The sequence below is a fragment of the Cebus imitator genome, unplaced genomic scaffold (genome assembly GCF_001604975.1).
Source record: "Cebus imitator isolate Cc_AM_T3 unplaced genomic scaffold, Cebus_imitator-1.0 Scaffold744, whole genome shotgun sequence".
NCBI lineage: Eukaryota > Metazoa > Chordata > Mammalia > Primates > Cebidae > Cebus > Cebus imitator.
In genome coordinates this window covers 387,187-405,139 of record NW_016108059.1, presented here as the reverse complement: position 1 = coordinate 405,139, position 17,953 = coordinate 387,187, and the positions used below count along the sequence as shown (strand labels likewise).

At 36.7% G+C, this 17,953-nt stretch overlaps 1 protein-coding gene across 3 annotated transcripts in view; it reads right to left on the bottom strand.

The window, feature by feature from the left end:
• CEP120 (centrosomal protein 120) overlaps positions 1-17,953 on the bottom strand; it is an 80,769-nt gene that overhangs the window by 56,105 nt on the left and 6,711 nt on the right. For 2 of the 3 annotated variants that reach the window (XM_037735187.1, XM_017519438.2), the window contains exons 4-6: positions 17,568-17,682; positions 14,319-14,460; positions 2,491-2,639 (exon numbers count right to left, since the gene is read on the bottom strand). In XM_037735187.1, coding sequence (XP_037591115.1) covers positions 2,491-2,639; positions 14,319-14,460; positions 17,568-17,682 — 406 coding nt within the window. Of the gene's footprint in view, positions 1-2,490; positions 2,640-14,318; positions 14,461-17,567; positions 17,683-17,953 lie in introns of those variants that run through there. The other variant, XM_017519440.2, reaches the window with a different exon arrangement.

The following is a 17,953-nucleotide window of genomic DNA, read 5'->3' as shown; positions in this document are numbered from 1 at the left end:
CTATAAAATCAAGCCTCAAAAAGATTAACTTGCCTAAGTTGAAGGTGCTAGTAAATACTGTGAATGAGATTCCAACTCAAATCTATCTTATTCCAAACTCATTAAGAGGCAAGAGAGCATTATATGGGAACAAGAGAATATTAAAACTGATCACGTGGTCAGATATACTTGGGGCATTAACTAGCTGTAAGATCTTCCCAAGACTTGGTTTCCTTATCTCTAAAATGAAAATAACTCAAGATTGTGGTAGGATTAAATACAAAATATGCAGAGTGGTGGCACAGTGTCTATTATACAGAGCATTATACAGTAATTAATCAATAAATAGGAACAATTATGCCTCCCTAAGGAGGATAAAAATGTTAAAACAGTGATTTAAAATTCAGCCAGGCATGGTGGCTCAGGCCTGTCATCCCAGCACTTTGGGATGCCAAGGTGGGAGGATCACCTGGGGTCACGAGTTCAAGACCAGCCTGGCCAACATGGTGAAACCTCCGTCTCCACTAAAAATACAAAAACTAGCCGGGCATGATGGCAGGCACCTGTAATCGCAGCCATTCAGGAGGCTGAGGCAGGAGAATCTCTTGAATTGGGGAGGTGGACGTTGCGGTGAGCCGAGATTGCATCATTGCACTTCAGCCTGGGTGACAAGAGTGAGACTCCATCTCAAAAAAATAAAATTAAAAAATAAAATGCTTTGCAAATGTGTTAACAACACAGTAAAAATACAGTACATTCCTAATTATCTGACATGTGGACAAGAGTGTTCTGATGCGGTTAATAAATAAAAAGACAATAGATATCTGGCTTTCCCTGCAACTGGAGTGGCATATTAAGCTATAACAATCCACAAGCAGAGCTGTAAGAAGAGAAGAAGAAAAATAAGGAAACTGATACAAAGGTGAAAGTACATATGTACCAATGAGGAAAGTACAGTACCAAATTAGGAGAGAAAGAGTAAATGCTCAAAGAACACAAATTTCTTTAATATAGTGGGCATGAATTCAGTGTGACAAAGTAAACACATTCCTGAAAAAAATCTTTATCTGATGTACCTTGCAAGTCAAATAATAATGTGGCCACTAATTGCATATTTCATTTGTGAATGTGGATTATATGGACATTTTGTTCCTTTAAGAAAGTAAATAAGGCCAGGCATGGTGGCTCACACCTATAATCCCAGTACCTTGTGAGGCTGAGGCAGGAGGATCATTTGAGGCTAGGAGTTCGAGACCAAACTGAGCAGCATAGAGAAACCCTGTTTCTTTAAAAAATTTAAAAATTAGCTGGGTGTGATTGCACATGCCTGTAATCTCAGATACTCAGGAGGCTGAGGCAGAGGGATCAATTGACTGTTGGAGCTCAAGGCTACAGTGAGCTATGATTATGCCAAGGCATTCCAGCCTGGGCGACAAAGACTTGTCTCTTAGGGAAAAAAGCGGGGAAGGGAATAATCTGATAAAAAATTTTACAGTCAAAAACCATATTATCTATTTTTATAAGTATTAACTATTTCCGCTACTATAGAACAACATAATGTCAAGAAAAGTAGACTTGTAAAACCAAGTTGACCACAGAGGAGGGAAAGAAAAAGGGAAGTCAACTTGAGAAAGGCAATGGAATAACAGCTACCCTTGTGCTGAGCCACTGTTGGGAAGGCAATCTACCATGAGCCCTGAGCATCCCTGCACATTCTTGCAGAGTACGCCAAGACTGCAAGGCCCGAACCACTCTTTTACTCAGACCATTTCCCAGGGTTGTTTAAGCAACTTGAGAGATAAGGTAATGTGTCTTCCTGGACAAAGACCAGGCCTGCTTACTGCTTATAATAAAAGTAGCAGGTTCCTCAAATTCAGTTTCCTCAGCTATGATAAAACCCACTAATGTGCAAAGCAATGACCTGGGCCCCTCTGTGTAGTCCCCATGGGACTTGGAGTAAGGGGAACTGAAGGAAATATACCAATATTCATATTCTTGCTGTGCTGAGGGTAATAAATTCCTTTGTTTCTGATCTAGAACCTGTGTCTTCTGCTAGCATCCATGATAGTAACACCTTAATTTGTCAGTTTATAAACAAGGTAAAATAGAACCCCAAACACTATAGGCATTAAGTACTACTGGAAGAAAGTATTCTTTACATTTTAAGTTTCTGCAAAAAGTAAATTATTCACAAATCTAAAAATCCTTTCGTGTCAGTCCTTACAATGCCACACAGTACAATGGAAAATAATGTTAACTGATGGTCATTCTCCTAAATCCTGAGAGATTTAATTTATTCTCGTACAATCAAGATAATCAAAATCTATTCTTTTCCTAAATTAGAAAGTTTTCTTTCTAGTATAAAAGAAAACTGTTATGAAGTCATTTTTCAAAAGTTAAAAAAAAAAAAAAAAGGTCTACCTGTAAATCTTTTTAATACCTGGAAGGTAAAATGTTTTACATAGTGTTTTCAAATTCTTCATTAGTCACCAATCTCATGGAAAGTCTCACCTGTTCCAACTGGGTGGCAAATGCTATGGTCACTGACATAATGAAGGAGTCAGTGCAATATTCTGCTGGTCCAATCTGATGGTAGCCTCCCTCTTCATTCAGCACTGCCATAATGTCCCTGGGGTCGAGTCCAGCCAGGATGGCAGGTACTTTACGGAGAAAAACACAATGAAACTACATTGTAGTTTGTCATAAACCATTATAAGATTTTTTAAACTGATTATATTTTTCAATTTGCTTGGTGATTTCATGAATACAGTTAATACTAATAATAATGTTTCCCTTACTTTCTTACATATTCACCAAAGTAACCTTAATTAACCAGCATTTTCTTTTCTGTACATAAAAGTAAAATTCTGAAGCAACATTTTTAAAACCTTAAGGTAACAAACCACATAGAAAAGGCATCTAACACAGATTTTACAGTGAATCTAAACTAGAAAGTGAATAAGCTAGATGTGGCTAAGAAGAAAAGTGTGAACAGGGAATGGGAGAGGTAAAAAAAAAAAAAAAGTTCTAGACAGAAAGAACAGTATGTACAAGAGCACAGAAGCAAGCAAGAGAAAGCATGTGGTGAGAAAACTGAAATAGGCATACAGTGCCAGATCACAGAGCGAGAACCGACAAACAGAAGGAGGTGGGACTGGAGAGATAAGCAGAGGCCATATCATACTGCCTTTCTGTATGCTATCCAGAAACATTTTTGGATAGTTTTCTCATAAGAGAAAATGATGAAAAATTTTTGAGAAGAAAACTGACATAATCAAATAGGCTTTAGTATGAGAAGACTGAAGAGGGACAGGGTTTTTCAAATTGATTTAAAAAAATAAAAAACATACACAACTAAAATAATAGATAATATCCAATGTCACGGAGAATTCAGGAAAGTGAGTGCTCTCAGCGTTGGCAGGTATACACTAGCATAACCTATTAGAGGGTGATGTATCAGGGCCTACCAGAATTTTACATGTGCATACCCTATAAACAAGCAATTCTTCGTCTAGGAGTTAATCCTAAAGAGTTGCGCTTACAGTAGCAGTGGCTAAAAACAGTGTGATTAAGAGCACAGACATCAGAGTCACATAGAGTAAGGTTCCAATCCCAGTTCTGTCCTTCACTTGTCATATAGGGAAACTAAATCCATCTCTTTTAGTCTCCTTTTTTTTCTAGAAAGCTTTTATAGAGTTGTTGAAAGATCAAATTAAATAATGAAAGCAAAGCATTTAGCACAGCCTCCGACCCATTAATCACTTTAATAAAGGTAGCCATTATATAGTAAGGCCAATAGAGCTTAGAAGTTAAAATAAGTATGACATGTTCTCACTGACACAGAAGGGAGTTACAAACAGGTTGAAGGTGAAAACAGAATAAATCTTTAGTGTTGGAATAGAATTGAAGGTGTCAATCTGGATTGACTATATATATATTGAAGTGTCAATCTATATCTATATATAAAACAGCATCAATTCAGGTATTGAATCTGAATTCAATATATATCTAGAACAACATCAATTCAGGTATCTCATTCATATATATATGTATGTATATATACACATATATTTATATGAATATGTGTGTGTACATATATATATATGTATATTTTTTTTTTTTTAAGACAGAATCTTGCTGTGTCACCCAGGTTGGAGTGGATTTCAGCTCACTGCAACCTCTACCCCGCAGGTTCAAGCGATCTTCCTGCCTCACCTCCTGAGTAGCTGGGATTACAGACTTGTGCCACCAAGCCAGGCTAATTTTTGCATTTTTAGTAGAGACACGGTTTCACCATGTCGGCCAGGCCAGTCTCAAACTCCTGGCCTCAAGGGATCCACCTGCCTCGGCCTCCCAAAGTGCTGGGATTACAGGCGTGAGCCACTGTGCCTGGCCCTGTTCAATGTATATTGATAAATATAAGCAAAATGGTGTATATATGCTATGATTTCAGTGTGTTCCCTCCAAAACCCCCATGTTGAAATTTAATGGCTAATGTGATGGTATTACAAGATAAGGTCTTAAACAGGTGATTAGGTCAAGAGAGCTCCTCCCTAATAAATGAGATCAGGTGCCTTTATGAAAGGGCTTGGTGGAGAGAGTTCCTCTCTTGCTCTTCGGCCTTCCAATATGTGAAGATTCAAGACAAAGTCCCTCACCAGATGCCAATGCTTTGATCTTGAACTTCCCAGCCTCCAGTACTGCGAGAAATAAATGTCTGTTGTTTATAAATTGCCCAGTCTGTAGTACTCTATTACTGCAACACAAAACAGGTAAGACAGTATGTATATATACAAATGTGTGTATGTATTTATGCATGTGTATACACACATATGCACATATTCCCTCACTTTGTCTACTGAAAGGGCCTGGGAACAGTGACACCTCAGTATCAGCTAACATACCTAGCACCTAGATCTTGACTTCTAAACATCATTCTTTACTAAAAGGAAGTAGGGTTCCTTAGAGAAATGGCTGAATCCAGGGCTGAGACAGGGTAAGCACAAGATGAGCTTGGAACATCTTCTTGTACCAGAAAATATTTTTTTTAAAAGCTCAAAAAATCATGGAGACATTCAAAAGGAAACAAAAGCAACTTGAAGTGGCTGCCCAAATCTGGGACAAATAATTAAGGGTAGTTAAATATTGTAAAACACTAAATAAAAAGAGAAAACTATAAATTCAGACTGATATAAATAAATGAATAAATTGAAGCTCTAATGAGAAATGGAATATATTCATGATTTCACATTTCTGTCCCATAAAAGAGCTATTAATTACAAAGGAAAAAAACAGTTGAGAACACTAACACACAACAGTTTAATCAAGTAATCAAAGTGAGCATCAACAGTAATGGGACAAATGAAAATCGTGCAACACCTGATGCAATGGGAAGAACGTGGCATCTCTTCTGGGCTATTTCTGCCAAACGTGCATAAGCTACATCTAAAATCAGACAAACTCAAGTCATGAAACATTCTACAAATTAAGTGGCCTGCAGTCTTCAAAATTTCAAGTTCATGGAAAGATCAAGGAACTATTTCAGAATACACAGATATAACAATTAAATGTAACATCTAATTCTAAACTAAATGCCTTTCCTATAAAGTAAATTATTGGGAAAAGACAATTGGTAAAACAAAACTGGAACAAAATTAGGTGGTAGTAATGGATCCATTGATTGGATTTCATTAATGCAGTGAGGTTACATGTGTTAATACATTGAAATAAACTTCTCAGTTCTGACGGATATATCACGGTTATGTAGGAGAATGCTCTAATAAACACTCCAAATATTCAGGTGCATTAGGTAGCAAATTCCTCTCAAATAGTTCGGGGAAAAATATTCTTCTTCATAACATATTTCCAACTTTTGGGGAAGAGTGAGATTGTTTCACAACAGAAAAAATTCTTAGATTTTTTTTTTTTTTTTTTTTTTTACTGAGGGAAAAAATAATAAAAGCTCTAGAATCTGACTTCCAAGTTTGTATCCTGACTTCACTACTTACAATTTATGCCATTTTGGCAAACAGATCACTGAAATTCAATTTGCCCATCTCGGGTTTATGGTTGAGAACACACTTACATACTGCCAAAGACACATAAGCTACATCTAAAATCAGATGGCCTAGAGGCCATCCAAATGAAGATGTCCAGGAGGCAAGTGATATTTGGGTCCAAAGGCCTAAGTTGGGATCTTTGGCACAGAAGAATATGACTGATGCCTGGTAAATAAATAAGATTGCATTTGAAGAGTGTGTACAGAATGAGAAGATTTCTTTAATATATAAAGGTTGGGAAAGGAAGAAAAGGCTAAAAGGAAGAAGTACTGGTAAGAGAAGTTGAGGAAAAGCAGTTATTATTAAAATACTAAATTACAATTTCTATCTTCTCAATTCAAAAGGTAATTCTCAACTCAGAATTAAACTTTTGGGACAATACAACTATTTATAAATTCACTGAACTAAGAATATATGTGTCACGTATGTTCATCATGGCACTGTTTACAATGGCAAAGACCTGGAACCAACCCATATACCCATCAATGATAGACTGGACAAGGAAAATGTGGCACATATACACCATGCAATACTATGCAGCCATAAAAAATGATGAGTTCGTGTCCTTTGTAGGGACATGGATGAATCTGGAAACCATCATTCTCAGCAAATTGACACAAGAACAGAAAATCAAACACCGCATGTTCCACTCATAGGCACGTGTTGAACAATGAGAACACAGGGACACAGGGAGGGGAGCATCACACACTGGGGTCTGTTGCGGGGGGTGGCCAAGGGAGGGACAGCCAGGGAGTGGGGAGGTCAGGGAAGGATAACAGGGGGAGAAATGCTAGATGTAGGTGATGAGGGGATAGAGGCAGCAAACCACATTGCCATGTGTGTACCTATGCAACAATTCTGCATGATCTGCACATGTACCCCAGAACCTAAAGTACAATTTTTTAAAAAAAGGAATATATGTGCCAATATAAACAGCACTATTAATGTTAATTTTCCACGTACGTACGTCTAGGACATTCCACGCAACATGACTGAAGCATAGCAGAATACCAATTGTATAATTTCAATTTCACTATTAGTTTCTCTGACTTCCAGAAGACACTTATCTTCTTCCTCTACAGAAAAAGTTTACACAACAGATGTAATCACAAAATAGCAGAGTAGGAAAGAACTTTACAGACTATCTCATCCAATTCCATCATTTTACCTAAAAGAAAATACAGACTGTTAAACACTTAAGAAGAAATATGCAGTCTGGTATATAAAGCTTAGAAATCTTCACTTGGCCCTAATAGCAAATAAAAAGCTGAACAAACTAAAAATTAACAACTCTCCACAGATCTGTCAGAAAAGTGAGGTCTCAGGAAAATTGCTGCTTCCCAAAACCAGGGAAACAGACAGGGAGCTACAGAGAATCACAGTTTTGGAACAGAAAGAACCAATGCAGGAAGTAGGAAAACCTAAACTGAGATGAACTGCTGGTAGCTTGCTGTGAACCAGCCTTAAAAATAAAAACTCCAGAGCAACCCAGTCACAAGGGGGCCCCACACTTTTGTGAGTTTTACCTCTAGGAGCTCTACCAGGTCCTCACAGTGAATATCAAAGTTCCCTCATGCTTCTGGCATAGGGAAGAGAAAAGAAACCATTCTGAAACGTGACAGAGAATTCTGTTCTTGTTAACAAGTCCCGCCCTCGAGAGAAGCTATTTGCCAGAGCCTAACCTGTTCAGGTTCTATCAGAGCCTAACTGACCTCAGAGAAGGGAAATACTCAACTCCAGTTGCCTCTAGTCTTCCATGCATGGGAAGGGAATTCACAACTCCAGTCCCTCCAGGCACTGTGCCCCATCTAAGGGGAGAAAAAACTGAGAAGCAATGGTGAAGTTCAAATCTAAGGGGCACAGGCTCAGAAAACAACTGAGACCTAACCATAAGGCTATAGAATGCTTCCTCTTCCCCACTCCTGACCACTACATTACTAAAACCTATTTACAGCAGTTCCTTTTGCCCCATACATCATGTCTGATTTGCAACAAAAAATTGCAAGGTATGCTAAAAGGAAAAAAAAAAAAAACAGTTTGAAGAGACTAAATAAGCATCAGAGCTAAAGTCAGATATGGCAGGAATGTTGGAATTACCAAAACAGAAATTTTTTTTTAACTATGATTAATATGCCTTATAAAGCTTTAACGGAAAAAGTAGACAGCATACAATAACAGAGAGATAATAGCAGCAGAGAGATGGAAAGTGTAAGAAAAAAGAAAAAAGAAATGCTAGAGACAAACAATATAACAGAAATGAATGACTATAAGAATTGGTTTTTTAGTAGATGGGACACAGGCTGAGGAAAGAATCTTTGAGCTTGATGAGACAATAGGAATTTCCAAAACTGGAAAGTGAAGAGAAAAAAGACTGGGGGAGGAGGAAGAAAAAAAGGACAGAACAGAACATCTCAGAACTGTAACATAATTAAAAATGGTGTAATAAACACAGATTGGGGGATACCAGAAGAAAAAAGGGAGAAAGGAACAGAGCAATATTTCAAGCAATAATTACTGAGATTCAGGAAGTTCAGAAAACACTGAGCTGGATAAATGCCAAAAAAACTTGCTGTTAGGCATCCCATATTAAAACATCAGAATATCAAAGGTAAGGAAAAAGTACTGAAAGAAGCCAAACAGGAAAAAAAAATTGTAGCTCTAGGGGACCAAAGATAGAATTACATCCAACTTCTCAGAAGGCATGCAAGCAAGAAGCGTAAAGTATTAAAAACATTGAGGAAAAAAAACCCACCACCCTAAAATTCTGTGCCCAGTGAAATGATCCTTCAAAAGTGAAGGAGAAATAAAAACTCTCAGACAAATAAAAATTGAGGGCATTTGTTGCCAGTAGACCTGAGTGCAAGAAATACTAGAAAGTTCTTCACAGACAAGAAAAATGACATGGGTCGCAAGCTCACATCTACACAAAGAAATAAACATCAGAGAATAAATGAAAGTAAAATAAAAACTTTTATTTAAATTGATCTAACAGATAAAAGGTTCTTCAATTATGTGTGTGTGTGCACATGTGTGTATTGTATGCATGTGCTCCTGTGTAACTAAAATGAAAGCAGTAATACAAGGAACAAGAAGGATTAGTAATATTTTATTTTAAAATACCTACAACAACCTATGAAGCAGTATAATTTTATTTGAAAGTGGACCTTCAAAGTAAAAGCAGTATACCATTATTTGAAATTTGTAAATGTATAGTGCAAACTGTAGGGCAACCACTAAAAAAGTAAAAAAATTAAAATAAAAAAAAAATAAGGAATAAGGAACAAGAGAAACAATATAAAATGCTAACAAATAAGGCTGTTATTCCCGCAACTATATTAATAATCACCTTGAACATCAATAGTTTAAAAAGCACCAGTTAAAAAACAGATTGTCAGAGTGGATCAAAAAACAAGATCCAACTATATGTTATCTACAAGAAACACACTTTAAATACAAAAAACAAATATAGACGAAAAGCTATACTAATCAAAAGTAAGTGGTAGTAGTTATATTAATTTCAGATAGAACAGACTTCAGAACCGAAGAAAGTTAATAGGGAAAGGAGGAATATTACATGATGATAAAGGGGTCAATTCTCCAAGAACACAAAATAATTTTTAATGTCAATGCACCTAACAGAGTATCAAAATACATGCAGCAAAAACTGATAGAACTGCGAGGAGAAATAATTGAATCCAACTTGGAGACTTTAACACACGCTATCAAAAATGGACAGATCCAGCAGGCAGAAAATCATTAAGGACGTAGCTGAACTAAACATTATCAATCAACTGATGTAATGGACATCTATAGACCACTTCAAACAACAGCAGCAGAATACACATTCTCTCAAGCTTACATAAAAAGTTCACCAATTCAGAACAATTCTGGGCCATAAAACACACCCTAATAAATTTAAGAACAGTAATCATGTCTGCTCTCAGACTACCTAAACTAGAAATCAGTAACAGAGATAGCTGGAAAATCCCCAAATACTTGGAGATTAAACAACATACTTTTAAATAATACATGGGTTAAAAAGAAATCTCGAGAAATTAAAAATATCTTGAACTAAATGAAATTCAAAACACAACAAAAATTGTGAGATGCAACGAAAGCAGTGCTTAGAGGAAGATTTATAGCATTAAATGCATATGTTTATTAGAAGAGAAGATCTAAAAATCAAACACCTAAGCTTCCACCTTGGGAAACCAGAAAAAGAAGAGCAACGTAGGTCCAAAGTAAGCAGAAGAGAATGATAAAAATTAGGGCAAATTAATGAAACTGAAGACAGGAAATCAACAGAGAAAAATTAATAAAATCAAAAGCTCGTTCTCTGAAAAGATAAATGAAATCAATAAGCCTCTAGCCAGGCTCAATAATAAAAAAAAAGAAGAAAGAAAGGATACTAATTACCAATATCAAAAATGAAAGATGGTATCACTACAGAGCTTATGGATATTAAAATAATAAAGGAATACTATGAACAAGTCTATGCCCACAAATTTGATAATCTAGATGAAACAGACCAATTCCTTGAAAGGTGTAATATGCTAAAACTCGCACAAGAGGAATTAGACAATCTGAATAGGCCTATATCTATTAGAGAAATTGAGTCAATAATCAATAACCTTCCCAAACAGAAAACACCAGGTCTAGATGTGTTGTTCACTGGTGAATTTCACCAAACATTTAAGGAAGAAATTACACCAATTCTCTATAGTCTCTTCCAGAACATAGAAACATAGAGAATACTTCCTAACTCACTCCATGAGGCCAGCATCATCCTAATACCAAAATCAAAGACTTTACAATAAAGAAAATAAAACAAACAAAAAACACAGATCAATATCTCTCATGAATGCAAATCCAAAAATCTTCAACAAAATATTAGCAAATCAAATCCAACAGTGTGTAAAAAGAATTACAGGTCAGGCATGGTGGCTCACATCTGTAATTCTGGCACTTTGGGAGGCTGAGGTGGGAGGACCACTTGAGCCCAGGAGTTCAAGACCAGTCTGGGCAACATGGGCAGACCCCATCTCTATAAAAAGATTTTCAAAAGATGAAAAACTATACACCATGACCAAGTGGGATTTATCCCAGGTATATAAGGCTGGTTCAACATTCAAAAATCAATTAACGTAATCCATCACATCAACAACCAAATGAAGAAAACAATCACATAATCTTATCAATAGATACAGAAAAAGTATTTGACAAAATCTATTATCTATTAATGATAAAAACTCTCAATAAACCAGAATTACAAGGAAACTTCCTCAAGTTAATAAAGAATACTTAAAAACCTACAGCTAACATTGCACTTAATGGTGAAGAGCCTGAAGGATTCAAGAGCAGGTACAAGACAAGGATGTCCCTTCTCACCATTCCTTTTCAGCATCATACTTACAGACTTACTAATGCAAAAGAATAGGAAATAAAAAGTATACAGATTAGGAAAGAAGAAATATAATTGTCTTTGTTCACAGAGGACATGTTTATGTAAAAAATCTGTGGAAAGAATCAACAACAACAAAAAAGAATTTAAGAAAAGGCCAGGTGTGGTGGCTCACGCCTGTAATCCCAGCACTTTGGGAGGCTGAAGCAGGTTCATCAGCTGAGGTCAGTAGTTTGAGACCAGCCTGGCAAATGCAGTGAAAGCTGTTCTCTACTAAAATACGAAAAATTAGCTAAGCATGGTGGCGTGCACCTGTAGTCCTAGCTACTTGGGAGGCTGAGGCAGGAGAACATTTGAACCTAGGAGGCGGGGGTTGAGCACAGCTGAGATCATGCCACTACACTCCAGCTTGGGTGACAGAGTGAGACCCTTTCTCAAAAAATAAAACAAATAAAACTGCACAAGTGATTATGGCAAGGTTACAAGATACAAGATTAACACACAAAAGTCAACAGCTTTCTTACATACCAGCAATGAACAAATAAAATTTACATGAACACTCCCAAAAATAAAGTACTTAGATATAAATTTAACAAAATATGTAAGATCTATATGAAGAAAATTATGAAACTCCAGTAAAAGAGCTCGAATAACTAAATAAACGGAGATAATGCATGTTCACAATAGGAAGACTCAATATTGTCAAGGTGTCAGTTCTTCCCAACGTGTTTATCTATGGATTCAACACAATCCCAATAAAAATCCCAGTAAATTATTTTGTAGATACTGACAAACTAATTCTTAAATTTATATGGAGAAGCAAAAGAACCAGAATAGCCAATTCAATTTTGAAGAAAAAGAATAGAGTCAGAGGCTGACAGTGACTTCGAGTCTTACTTGAAGCTACAGTAGTCAAGACAGTGTTGCACTGACAGACAAATAGATCAATGGAACATAATATAGAGACCAGAAATAGAATTACATAAGTATAGTACAGTCAACTGATCCTTGACAAAGGAGCAAAGGCAATGCAGTGGAATAAAGAAAGTCTTTTCAACAAATGGTGCTGGAACTACTGGACATCTACATGGAAAAGGTAACTCTAGACATAGGCCTTACAACCCTTCTAAAAATTAACTCAGAATGTATTACAGACCTAAATATAAACTGCAAAACTATAAAAATCCTAGATGATAACAAAAGAGAAACCTAGATGGCCTTGGGTGGTGGCAACAATTTTTCAAATACACCTGCAAAGGCACAATCCATGAATGAAACAACTGATAAGCTGGACTTCATTAAAATGTAAAACTTCTGCTCTGAGAAAGACAATATCAAGAGAATGAGAAGATAAGCCACATATTGGGAAAAAATAAAATAATAAAAAATAAATAATAAGAAAATAAAATACATATCTGATAAAGGACTATTATCCAAAATATTCAAAGAACTCTTAAAATTCAATAAGAAAACGAATAACCCAATCAAAAAAAATGGGCCAAAGACCTGAGCGGACACCTCAAAAAAGATATACACATGGTAGGTAAGCATATGTAAACATGCTCAACATCCTATGTCATTGAGGAAATGCAAACTAAAATAATAAAGCAGTACTATGATATACCTAGTAGAATGGCCAAAATTCAAAACACTGCCACCACCAAATTCTGGTAAGACTATGGAGCAACAAGAATCTCATTCATTGCTGGTGGGAATGCCAAATAGCACAGCCACTTTGGAAGATAGTGTGGATATTTCTTACAGAACTAAACATATTCTTACCAGATGATCCAACAATTGCAAGCCTGGATATTTACCCAAATGAACTGAAAACTGTCCACACAAAAACCTGCACACAGATGTTTACAGCAGTTTACAGCAGCTTTATTCATAATTTCCAAAAGTTAGAAGCAACCAAGATGTCCCTTAGTAGCTGAGTGGAAAAATAAGCTGTGATATGTCCAGATAATTGAATATTACTCAGCACTCAAAAGAAAAGAGCTATCAAGCCATGCAAAGATGTGAAGCAATCTTACATACACTTATGATTAAGGGAAAGAAACCAATCTGGAAAAGCCTACATACTATATTATTCCAACTATATGACATTCTGGAAAAGGCAAAACTATGGAGATAGTAAAAGAGATCAATAGTTGCCAAGGGGCTGGGAGCAGGGAGGGATGAATAGGTGGAGCACAGATGATTTTTAGAGTAGTGAAACTATTCTGTATGATACTATAATAATGGATACAAATTATTTACATTTGTCAAAACCCATAGAACGTACAACACCAAGAGGGAACCCTAATGTAAAGTATGGACCTCGGGTGACACTGATATGAATGATATGACATGTTCATGCATTGTAATATCACCACTCTGCTGTGGCATGTTGATAGCAAGAGAGGCTGCAAGTACGTGGGGACAGGGAGTATATAGGAGAACTCTCAGTACTCTCTGCTCAATTTTATGGTGAAACTAAAACTGCTCTAAAAAATAAAGTTTATTAATTAAAAAAGAAAAAAACATAATGGTTTTGTTAAACTACAGTTGAGTTAATAACTAGATAGCAGCATGACCATTTTGGGCTTTCCTGGACTCATCAGAGGAAGAGAACTGTCCTAAGTAGCACATTTTTAAAACGATACAAAGCTATGCTTTGTTCTATTACATATCAAATAAGGAAAAACTTTTGCTATTTCTAAGATTTGTAAACAAGAGCTAAGAGCAACAAGTGCTGCATGTGTAACAATGTCATAATAATTGTCTGATGTACAGTTTATAACCTGCATATATCTCCCTATAACACTACCTCTACCTAAAGCTCTAGTCCAAAGATGGAACTTCTCAGAGAATGCTTTTGTAGATGATGCACAAACCTTTTCCATCTCGAGGGGGAGCTCCCTTTGCTTTAAAGCTATCCACTGGTGCCTTTGTATCTGTTTCCAAAGCAATGCTTATCTGTATCTCAGACTTGAATTTGGTGTATTTATTACTCAGCAACTGGTACCATTTTGGTGCCTAGAGAATAACAAAATAACAAAATACCTAATAGTTAATAGGGAGAAAAATGTATTGGGAAATGCTATATGATTCTAAATAAATTTCCTGTAGTTTTTCAGTACTTTATCCTCTATAAAATTTGTTTTTTCACATTTTCTCAAAATGAATTAATACTGCTTAGGAAGCCATCAACTGAATTTCCCTCTGGAAAAACTACATAGAAGTTTAGATTGTTTCCTTTGCTTGTCTTCTTATGCTTCAAGAGGTAAAATATTAAAAAGAAGAAAACGTATTTCTTTCTACCTTTCACCTTATACCCCCAATCTTACTTCATCCCTTAAACAAAAAACCTACCAATTTTCTGCTTCTCTAACCTCTATCTTCTCACATTTTTAAGTTATACCTTTTCCTTTTCTTTCTGCCATAGATCTACTTTGTTCTGCTTATATCAATAAGCAGAGGAAAATCTTGGATGGATGGCTCATGCCTATAAGCCCAACACTTTGGAAGGCCGAGGTAGGCAGATCACTTGAGTCCCGGAGTTCAAGACCAGCCTGGGCAACATAGCAAAACGCCATCTGTCTCTACTAAAAATACAAAAAATTAGCCAGGCATGGTGGTGCATGCCTGTAATCCCAGCACCTGGGAGGCTGAGATGGGAGGATTGCTTGAGCCCGAAAAATTGAAGCTGCAGTGAGCCATGATGGTACCACTGCCCTCCAGTCTGAGCAACAGGAGGGAGACCCTGTCTCAAAAAAACAAAGAAAAGAAAAGAAAAGAAAATCTTATTAGTGTTAACAAAAAGCATTAACAAATACTAAAGTCAAGGCCTAACGGTGGAGTTGTTGATTACGAACCCCAGGTACTTAATTGATATTGAAACAAAAGCCTTCTTACAGAACGAAGCATCCTAAATTATTTGAATATCCTCACTAGAGCAACCTCAGAAATTCTAGTATTCAAGACAACCTGAAAAATATCATGGTACATGTATTATCTGTGCAGGAACCACTGGTCAGTGGGAACACCATTTCAATACATGGAAACAGCATTTTGTACTCTGATAATTTCTTATATAAAGATATATTAGATCGTGCTTATATTGTCTTTGTTGTGTAAAGACATAAGAAATGGTGCTTACACTGCTATTTCATATTCAAGTCAGGTTTGGTAAGTAAAATAGAATTAGATAGACCATAGATTTAAATAAAAATCACCCTAATTTTTAAACATAAAAATGCATAATATAGTTGGTTGTGGTATTTCTGAGGACAAATACGTTATAATTTTCAATATAAGCCTGAAAGAAAGATTTCCAGCTACTGAGAGAATTCATGACTTTCTCTGTTATATAACTGAGAAAAATAAATCTGGATTTTTTGTGTGCGTTTATATTTATTTACAGAAAATCAAATTATTTTGAACTTCAAATATTGTAGTGTCCAATTGCAAATATTTATGCTGGCAAACAGGAGAGAATAGGCAATACAGCCTTTGGTTTAAATAACTAAGCCATTTCTCCCTAACTTTGATTACAAATATGTTGACAAACTGTCCTAAAGCACTAAACAAGGGGACAAAGAATGGCAAGAGTATTTACAGACATGATCTTATCCTTCAGATACCATCCTCTTAAAAGGATTTACCTTCTCTGCAACTAAACTGACTGCAGAAGTGTCTTCCAGACACTTGCACGTTATAAGAGAGAAGGTGGTTAGGAGAAACATCAGGGCCCAATCAAAGGGAAAACTAAAGAAGGAAAAACTTTTTCAGGATAAGATCTAGGGGCAGGGAGGTAACGAGTACCAAGGATGGGGGTAAAACAAGTCCTCTTTTTAAGCATTTTAAAATGTCAGTTTCTTTTAAATTATTCCAACTTTGGGATAGGCTGACTGATCAATGCTACCAGCAGCAAAAATGTTAGTAAGAGATAAATTTTTCTTCACAGAATCCCAATTTAAGATTCAAATCAAGAAAAAAGTTTAAAATAAAAGACATTGTTTTAATTTTTTTTTTTTCCTTTTTTTCCGTAAGAAAATTATGACCCAAGACATTCAGAAAAACTGCAAGGGAGATTTCTAAAGTCAGTCACATACAAAAGGGTAAGGGGACACTTAAAAAGCCCTAAGCAGCAGCGTGTTAAGTAATAAAAGTTGCTATCACAGGAATCAGGATTCTGAGTTCTTTTCTTTGAGAGTAGGGGGGCAGAGAGGTACTCATTAGATAACATCAAGTGTGTTTCGGTAAGTTCACTTGCTCTGACGGCTATGCAAGGAGCAGAAAGCAGGGAAACCAATAAGAAGCTATTGGGATAGCCAAGGTAAGAAACAATAGTGGCTGAGGTTGGAGTGGCAGCAGTGAAAACCAGAATAGCATACGGATCAGGAGGGAAAAAAAAAACAACTGCAACAGGTGGTCATGGAGGAGGGAAACGGAAAAATGTTAAGGAAGACTTTGTATTTCTAACTTGTGTAGCTGAAAGGAGAATGGTGACAATTCACTAAAGCAAGGAACACTGGAAGAGGACCGACCACCTTTAAAAGGAAAGTTCAGGGGTTAGGCATGTTAAGCTTCAAGTAATAGCAACTTGGATACAAGTAAGTTCAGAGATTTTTTTTTTAAAAAAGACAGTTCTTGGTCAAGAAAATAATTAAAATGTTGAGATTTGCTAAATCAAATTCATAAACTAAAACATAAGAACTGCTATACTGGCCAGGTACAGTGGCTCACGCCTATAATCCCAGCACTTTGGGAGGCCAAGGTGGGCAAATCACCTGAGGTCAGGAGTTTGAAACCAGCCTGGCCAACATGGCAAAACCCCATCCCTACTAAAAATACAAAAATTAGCCAGGCATGGTGGTGAGTGCCCATAATCCCAGCTACTTGAGAGGCTGAGGCAGGGAGAATTGCTTGAACCCAGTAAGTGAAGGTTGCAGTGAGCCAAGGTCGTGCTACTGCACTCCAGCCTGGGTGACAGCGAGACTGTCTCAAAAACAACAAAAAAAGAACTGCCATATTGGCTCAAGCCTATGATTGATCAGTATTCATGTCCTTTTCATCAATCTGATATCTACTGAAAATAATAAACTAACATAATCACTAGCAAAACATCAAAAGGGCAATACCTGCTTTGTTTCTTGAGCAGTTCTTAAATCCAGAATGATGTAACCTATAGTTTCCTTGGCTGATGTTATAGAATCCAAGGCAAAACACTGGAGTTTGATAGGAGTACGCTGCAGCCTGTAACAAAACATGATAAACAAAATGGCTTTTGTTTAATAATTAAACTTTCTGGCCCGGCGCGGTGGCTCAAGCCTGTAATCCCAGCACTTTGGGAGGCCAAGGCGGGTGGATCACAAGGTCAAAAGATCGAGACCATCCTGGTGAACATGGTGAAACCCTGTCTCTACTAAAACTACAAAAAATTAGCTGGGCATGGTGGCGCGTGCCTGTAATCCCAGCTAGTCAGGAGGCTGAGGCAGGAGAATTGCCTGAACCCAGGAGGCGGAGG